The sequence below is a fragment of the Danio rerio genome, chromosome 12, assembly GCF_052040795.2.
Source record: "Danio rerio strain M-AB ecotype USA chromosome 12, GRCz13ab, whole genome shotgun sequence".
Classification (NCBI taxonomy): domain Eukaryota; kingdom Metazoa; phylum Chordata; class Actinopteri; order Cypriniformes; family Danionidae; genus Danio; species Danio rerio.
The window spans coordinates 46,927,752-46,937,500 of NC_141032.1; the positions used below are offsets into that span (position 1 = coordinate 46,927,752).

Consider the following 9,749-nt stretch of genomic DNA (forward strand, 5'->3'; position numbering starts at 1 on the left):
TGGCATGGGTTTCCCTTGCAATCCACACAAATGCACTATGGTTGAATTGAATAAATTAAGTTGGCCGTTTATGTGTGTGCATGAGAGTGTATGGGTGTTTCCCAGTACTGGGTTGCAGCTGGAAGGGCATTACCTGCATAAAACATACACTAGAATAGTTTTTGGTTCATTCCGCTGTGGCAACCACTGATAAATAAAGGGACTGAGCCAAAGTTTTTCTGTCAATATAATAAAGAAAGCTTCAGTTTCATGCTCTCACCATAATTGATTTGTGTCATCCTCTTTGTGGAGAAACACCACACGCACAAACACACACAGACACACACAGGCAGATATGTGTGTATGAAACACATCTGAGGTGAGACAAAGCAAGAGACATATTTTATACTGTGACAGAATGACAGCCGCTGTAACTCATCAGATGCAAATGTCCTGACCTGACATCAGGAAAATAAAGCGCTGTGAAAAGCTCAAGTCAGAAACTACAAGATTGAAACATTCAACAAACAAAATCAAAGCTCCTCTGTCATGTCAGAAATACACCCATGTTGTTTAACAAAACGCTTCATTTGCATCTTCCTTTAATCTCACATCTTTCTTTAGTCACCAATAGGCTTTATTACATTTCAAAAGTTGTTTTTTTGTATTTCTATTGCTTTATTGAAGAATATATATTTATTTATAATTATTTATATATAATATAATATTTTATTACACATACTTTAATTTTTTCTAAAGTTTAAAATAATGAAGTAGGATATTTGATCTATTTTACTTGTGTAAAAGTTAGGTTAGGTATTTATATATATATATATATATATATATATATATATATATATATATATATATATATATATATATATATATATATAAAATCTACTTACATACATGTCATGTAATTTATTGTTTATTCAATATTACTTTTTTATTAAAAAAGCGCTTCTTGTCAAAAATATATACAAACTATAAATATAATTTATTTAAATATGCTGTTAGTTTGCAATTGCTAGGTAATTAACCATGTTAAAAATACACTTTAAGAAACAATGAGTGTTTATCTAGTCTTTAGACTAAGTAAAATACAATTAATGTAAAATAATAACTATTCTGTTTGTGTCTGGGTCTAAGCCTGATGCTAAATAAGTTATTATTATTATTATCATAATTATAAAAAAAACTATAGGATCATGAATATCCACTACGTAACAAGGAGTTACCATATTTATAAATAAACTGCTTAAAGACAACATAAACCTCAACACATTCATACATGTTTAATATTAATTAAAAAAAAAAAATATATATATATATATATATATATATATATATATATATATATATATATATATATATATATATATATATATATATAAGTTACTTATTTGCAATGGGTTACTGTGCCTTAATATATAAACCTCTAAACATTAAAAAAAATTATATTGTTAATAATAAAATAATTATATTACGAATAGCTGTTGATTAATATTGATTACTGTCTTTATCAATAAACATCTAGACATTCACAAATATTTACTAATAATATAATAACAATATTATGAATCAGCGATGATAAATAAAAAAAATATTGTCTTTATAAATAAACATCTAGACATTCATAAATGATTAATAATAACAATAATAATACTAATATTAATAATAATAATATCAATAAAAGTATAAAATAATAATAATATGAATTACTGATCATTAATAATGAATTACTGTCTTTATAAATAAACATCTAGACAATCATAAATATTAAATAATAACAATAATAATACTAATTCTAATAATAATAATAATAATATTTATAATAATAAAATAAAATAGTTATAATAATATGAATCGCTGATCATTATTAATGAATTACTGTCTTTATAAATAAACATCTAGACATTCACAAATATTTAACAATAATAATAATATAAATCATAATAATTATAATAATAATAGTAATATATAATAATAATAATAATAATAATAATAAACATTCACAAATATTTAATAGTAATAATAATAATATAAATCGCCAATGATTAATAGTGAATTACTGTCTTTATAAATAAACATCTAGACATTCATAAATATTTAATAATAACAATAATAATACTAATAATAATAATAATAATAGTAATAATAATAATATAAATCAATGATTAATAGTGAATTACTGTCTTTATAAATAAACATCTAGTCATTCATAAATATTCAATGTTAATAATATAATAACAACATTATGAATCACTGATGATTAGTAGTGAATTACTGTCTTCATTAATAAACATGTAGACATTTCTAAATGTTAAACACACAGGCACGTACACATTAGCAGATGTACTGAAAGGAAGCGTTTCATCAATATGTGACATCTGCTGTGCTCTTCAGATGTTTGTCCTTTCTTTTCATCATCCTGAAAACACAGCTACAGTACAAGCAGCGTCTCGTCTCGTTGTGTTTCTGTCCACGTCTCTGAAGCACACCATCTTTATATTGAGAGTAAAGTATATCAGACACGCGGCTTCATCAGACAAACAGGCCGAACACTGGACAGCTGCTCCACTGATCACACACGCGCGGACGCATACACGCACACACAAACACACACTGCAAAGACAAACAGGAGACATGCAAAACCCCTTCAAGACCAGTGCATTTTAGTAATAGAGTGAATTAGTTTTTATTTTTTTCATATTTTCGGTTTTAAATTTTAGTTCAAACTTTCATTTTTAGGGTGTTTTTGTATCTCTAGTTTTGTAAATGTAGTAATTGTTATTCAAGTTAAAAAAAAAAAACTAATTTTCTTGTATGTTTTTGCAATAAATTTTTGGCATTTCTTTTTGTTTTTATTAATTTGTGATACATTTTTTTTAGTTATTTTCATCACTAATTTTGTTGTTTTAGTAAGCTCAATTCAATTTAAAACCAAACTACAAATTTTCTTGTGTGTTTTTGTCACTTTAATACATTTTTTTTTAAATGTCTACATAGTTTAATATTTGTTTAGCCATTTTTATCTCTAGTTTTGTTATTGCAGTAAATTCAATTCAAGTAAAACAAGATTACAAGATCTGCCCACTGGCCTCGGTCCATCATGGCCTCCTAACCCTCCCCATATCATGATTGGCATATCATCACTCTGTCTCCTCTCCACCAATCAGCTGGTGTGTGGTGTGCGGTCTGGCGCAAAATGGCTGCCGTCGCGTCATCCAGGTGGATGCTGCACACTGGTGGTGGATGAGGAGATTCCCCCCCCATTGTGTAAAGCGCTTTGAGTGCCCAGAAAAGCACTATATAAATGTAACGAATTATTATTATTATTACAAATGTTCTTGTAATTTTATAAATATATTTGACATTTTCATAGTAGATGGAATTTCTATATACATTTTTTTGCGCATGTTCGGCCATTTCTATCTCTAGTTTAAAAAAAAAAAAAAAAAAAAAACTAATTTTAATTTATAAACATTTTTTTTAATAAATTGATTTATTTTAAATAAATAAACATTTTTAAATTTAGTTGTATTTTAACAGCTTACATTTATATTTAGCTTAAGTATATATATATATATATATATATATATATATATATATATATATATATATATATATATATATATATAAACATCTTCATAGTTTTTATTACTGAAAAAACATTTTAGTACATCAAGTTAGAGCAAATACGTTTTGTATTGATCATTTTGTTTTACTTCAACAGCTTAAATTTATATTTAGTTAAAAATTTATAATTAAAAAGAATTCATATTTTGTTTTCTCTAGATTTTTTGCAAGATTGCTGTTTTATATATGCACACACACGCACAGTCATTTTAGCTTATTTTGTACTTCAGTAAATAGATTAAGCAGAATAAATCTCACCCATTCCTTAATCAACCAGTGTTTTTATATTAAAAGCAAAAACTTGATTCGGATTTAAGCTTTTAGTTTGCTATTTTAACTGTTTCCAGGCCTTAAACAGATAAAATGTTTCTATTAATATGCTAAAACACGAAAAAATGAAAGGTGTGAAATACTTAAAAAACATTTTAGCATATCAAGTTAAAGTAAACACGTTTTAGATTGACCATTTTGTTTTATTTTCATATCTAAAAATTATATTTAGTTTAATATTTATAATTAAAACTTATGAATATTTTTTTTACATTTTAGTAACATTTTGTTGCTTTTTTTCTTTTTAAACTTTATATATGTATATATTTTTGTCTAAATATAATTCTTATACATATTAATTATTCTTTATTTGTCAATTTTAGCTTATTATGAACTGTGGGGGAAACCGAAGCACCCAGAGGAAACCCACATCAACACGGGGAGAACATGCAAACTCCACACAGAAATGCCAAATGACCCAGCTAGGACTTGAACCAGAGACCTTCTTGCTATGATTGTTTTGAGGTGACAGTGCTAACCACTGAGCCACCATGTTACTGTGCCATACAGTATTTCAGAAACAATTTTACATTAAAAGTAAAAACTTGATTCAGATTTAAGCTTTTAGTTTGCTATTTTAACTGTTTCCAGGCCTTAAACAGATAAATTGTTTCTATTAATATGCTAAAACAAAACAAAAAAGGTGTGAAATACTTAAAAAACATTTTAGCATATCAAGTTAAAGTAAACACGTTTTAGATTGACTATTTTGCTTTATAACTTAAAATTATACTTAGTTCAATATTTTAATATTTATAATTAAAACTTATGAATATTTTATTTTATTTATTTATATTTATTATTATTATAACATTTTGTAGCTTTTCCTCTTTTTAAACTTTTTATATTTATATATTTTTGTTTAAATATAATTCTTATACATAATAATTATTCTTTATTTGTCAATTTTAGCTTATTATGAACTTCAGTAAACAGATTAAGCAAAATAAATCACACCCATTCCTCAATCAACAAACATATTTTAGATTTTACAGTATTTCATTCATTTATTTTCCTTCAGCTTAGTCCCTTTATTCATCAGGGGTCGCCACAGCAGAATGAACCGCCAACTTATTCAGCATATGTTTTACACAGCGGATGCCCTTCCAGCCACAACCCAGTACTGGGAATCACCCATTCCCACTCATGCACGACTGACAATTTGGATTTATTCAGTTTCCCTATAGAGCATGTGTTTGGACTGTGGGGGAAACCGAAGCACCGAAGAAAACCACGCCAACACAGGGAGAACATGCAAACTCCACACAGAAATGCCAACTGACCCAGCTAGGACTTGAACCAGAGACCTTCTTGCTGATTGCTTTGAGGTGACAGTGCTAACCACTGAGCCACCATGTCACTTTGCCCTACAGTGTTTCAGTAAACAATTTTATATTAAAAGTAAAACCTTGATTCAGATATATGCTTTTAGTTTGCTACTTTAACTCTGTTCACTGCCTTAAAAACTTAAAATGTTTCTATTGATATGCAAAAACACAAAAACAAGAGGTGTGAGCTGCAAATATCACATGAAATCTGTTAATTCCCCCTGTAAAAAAGAGCCGTCAGCGGGCGGCGTGTTATTGTGCTGTCTGACACACAGCAGATGTTGTTTCAGAGAGATAAAACTGTAGTTATCACTGCCAGAGGACGTATTTCCCACTAAACAGCAATAAATTAAGCTTGATCAGCGTTAAGATGGTCTTGTGGAGATCTGTATCGCTCACACTAACACAAGCAGCAGGATCTGAGGTGTTGATCTGCCCTGTAACCATCACACAAGCCTGCAGATTTGATGATGGAGAAGTTTACAGACAACAGCTGCCTAATCCGGCAGAGAAACCCAGAGACTGTCCTTTAAGTAAAACTGAAGAACTGAGCTCTCACGGCATGCAAAAAGTTATGCTTGTCAGAAATATACCATCAAAATGATTCTCCCTCCAGTGAAATCTGTTCTTCTTTTTCAAAATGTTTTGCAAGTGATGCTTAACAAATGAAGGAAATTTCTTACAGTATTTCCTACAATATTTTTTCTTCTGGAAAAAGTCTTATTTCTGGATGGATGGATGGATGGATGGATGGAAGATAGATAAATGAGACAAGTACATATGAATATATATATTTACCTGCCAAGCAATCAGATCCTTCAGTCTTTCAATCTTCTCCTGGTCATTTGGATGTTCTAGGAAGTATTTCTCAGTGAAGAACGCCTATGGATGTCAAAAAACAACAGCTTTAACCTTAAAAATGCACAAAATTGTCTAACAATAACATTAAACGTTATTAACATTTTAAGATGAGAATGATTTTACATGTAAGGATGCACTAAATTAATCAAAAATGACAGAAAATACAAATGTGAACATGTGTAATAATAACAACAACAACAATAATAAATAAATAAAAATATATTAAATAATAACACTAATATTTAAAACAACAACAACAACAATAATAATAATAACAATGATAATAATAATAATAATAAATAATAATAAATTTAACAAAAAACAACACCATATTTAATAACAATAATAATATAAATATAATAATAATAATAATAATAATATATTTAATAAGAAGACTAATATTAACAACAATAACAATAATAATAACGCTAATAATATTATTTATTATAATAATAATAATAATAATAATAATAATGATAATAATAATAATAATGATAATAATAAATATTTAACAACAACAGAAACAATATATTAATAACAACAACAATAATAACAATAATAATAATAATAATAATAATATATTTAACCACACAAATAATAATATTGATAATAATAATAGTAATATATTTAATAATAAATAACTTGACAGCAACAGCAACTATATATCTAATAATAATAATAATAATAATAATAATAATAATAATAATAATAATAATAATAGTAATATATTTATTATTAATAATAATAATAATAATAATAATAATAATAATTATCATTGTTATTATTATTATTATTATTATTATTATTGTTATTATTAATATTATAAATATACTTAACAACAACAGCAACAATAATGCAAAAATAATAATAGCTAATAATAATATATTTAACAACAACACGAATAATAATATTGATAATAATAATAGTAATATATTTAATGAGAAATAATTTAAAACCAACAGAAACAATATAATAATAATAATAATAATAATAATAATAATAATAATAATAATAATAATAATAAATATTATAATAATAATAATAATAATAATAATAATAATAATAATAATAATAATAATAATAAATTATTTTTGAAGGATCATGTGACGCTGAAGTCTGGTGTAATAATGCAAAAAGTAAAATAATAATAATAATAATAATAATAATAATAATAATAATAATAATAATAAATATTATTATAATAATAATAATAATAATAATAAATTATTTTTGAAGGATCATGTGACGCTGAAGTCTGGTGTAATAATGCAAAAAGTAAAAAAAAAATAATAATAATAATTCAGCTCTTTATTACAGGAATAAAAAACATTTAATAAAAAGACATTTGTAACATATTTAATTTTTTAAATAAACGTAAAAACAATCAAAAATATAATAAATTATCTTTTTTTAAATAATCAATTAATAATTATCATTAATTACTTTTAAACTGCAATGACATCACATTATATTTCACATTATTATAATATTTTACATATACAATACTATTACTGTATCTTTAATCAACTAAATGTTAAGAAACATGTTAGCAAACTTTTGGTAGTGTTTAATAACTAACAGCTGAAATAATTTTACAATGAAGTTCCGCTGTGTAGTTTTGCACCATAACACAATTTACCAGTAATGATCAGAATAATCTCATACCTTCTCGTAATTAGTAAAGCCGCCCATGACAGCTGGGTCAACGATGCCATTGAGCAGCATAGAGAGGGGGTTGATGGGAAGATTTGGGTCATTGAGGTGACGCTGAACCATGTTGCTGATTTTCTCATTGGTCAGTTGCATGGTCTCCATCGCATTCTCCAGAGGACTGATTTCCTCCTGCAGACACAAACAACTGCATTTTTTACTATGTATAATCTAAAAAATGCAGAGTGTGGTCACACTTTATCTTTATTTTAAGGTAAAACTCTCGTTATTTATAAAATACTAGCTAAGACTGTTAGCTGAAGAAGGTATTTTATAGAAAAAAACAAACAAACAGAAAACCTGTAAGATTTGACTGCCATAGTAGGAAAAACAATTAATATGTAAAACATTCTTCAAAATATCTTCTTTTTCTTTTACACAGAATAAAGAAACCCGTAAATGTTTAAAACAAGGGGTAAACCAGAATTGTACTATTTGTGTGATCTATCCCTTTAAAAAATGGCACCTTATTTTAGTGTTTATCCCATTGAAACTAAATGAAAGCATAACATGAATAGGCATAATAATTTTAAACAAAAGCCAAGAAGAAACATCACATCTTAGCAGCTGTCAGACATTTTATTGTTATTGTTAATTGTTCAAGCAAGCAAATAAATTAACTATGAAAAAATAATAATAATAATAATACGAAAGTCAATAGTTACAGGATTTCAGCATTCTTCTAAATATCTTTTTTGTTTATTATATATATATATATATATATATATATATATATATATATATATATATATATATATATATATATATATATATATTGTTATACTAAAGTAGGTATTTTAAGGAAAACCGAAAACCTGTAACCATTGATTTCCATAGTAGGAAAAACAAATACCATGGAAGTCAATTGTTATAGGTTTTCAGCATTCTTCTAAATATGTTCTTTTGTGTTTATAATCTTTAACACTAAAGGGGGTGTTTTGGAAAAAAAAAAAAGCCTGTAACCATTGACTTCCATAATAAGTAAAACAAATATTATGGAAGTCAATGGTTACAGGTTTTCAGCATTTTTCTAAATAGCTTTCCTTTATGTTTATATTCTTTCACACTAAAGAAGTTATTTTGAAGAATATTGAAAACCTGTAACCAATGACCTCCATAATAAGAAAAACAAATACTATGAAAGTCAATGGTTACAGGTTTTCAGCATTCTACTAAATATCTTCTAATTTTGTTTATATTCTTTTACACTACAGTAGGTACTTTAAAGAAAACTGGAAAACCTGTAACCATTGATTCCCATAGTAGGAAAAACAAACACTATGTAAGTAAATAGCTACAGGTTTTTTTATTGGAAAAAAAATAATAACCATTGATATCCATTGTAGGAAAGCATATAATATATAATGAAAGTCAATAGTTACAGGTTTTCAGCATTCTTCAAAATATCTTCTTTTGTTTTCCACAGATTAAAGAAACTTATAAACGTCTGAAACAAGTAAAAGGGTAAGCCAAAATGTTTGTTTGTACTACCCCTTTAACTAATGGCACCTTATTGTAAACTGTTCCCATTAAAACTATATAAAAGCCTAACATAAATATGCATTTTAAACAATCCCCAAGCAGAAAAAACAACTCGAAGCAGCTGTCAGACGTGTTATTGTTACACAACCAACAAAAAAGTTACAATCCAACAAACAAACTCCTAATGAGCAGCAAAAATAAATAAAGTAAATAAGAAAACAGATGCATGTTTTTTAAATGCGTCCTGCGTTCTGTTTACTGATGTACTAATGAATGGGTTAACGCATTCTGTTTTCTGTGAGGAACGAATCTCTGGCTCGGGATGCATCACTCATAATGCATCTGTGACAGGATCTGAAATCAATCTGCGAGAGACAGACAGACAGACAGACAGACAGACTGCTCTGATGTGTCTATCTC

General features: G+C 26.6%; 1 protein-coding gene across 6 annotated transcripts in view; it reads right to left on the reverse strand.

Annotated features, from left to right (window-relative positions):
• Positions 1-9,749, reverse strand: part of dock1 (dedicator of cytokinesis 1) — a 502,920-nt gene that overhangs the window by 46,534 nt on the left and 446,637 nt on the right. For 4 of the 6 annotated variants that reach the window (XR_015944908.1, XM_087275373.1, XM_087275372.1 and 1 more), the window contains 2 exon segments: positions 7,803-7,979; positions 6,075-6,158 (listed from right to left, as the gene is read on the reverse strand). Coding sequence is in view for 3 of the 6 variants with exons in the window: in XM_087275373.1 (XP_087131499.1) it covers positions 6,075-6,158; positions 7,803-7,979 (261 nt within the window). In the remaining 3 variants the exon portion in view is untranslated. 6 annotated transcript variants of the gene reach the window in all.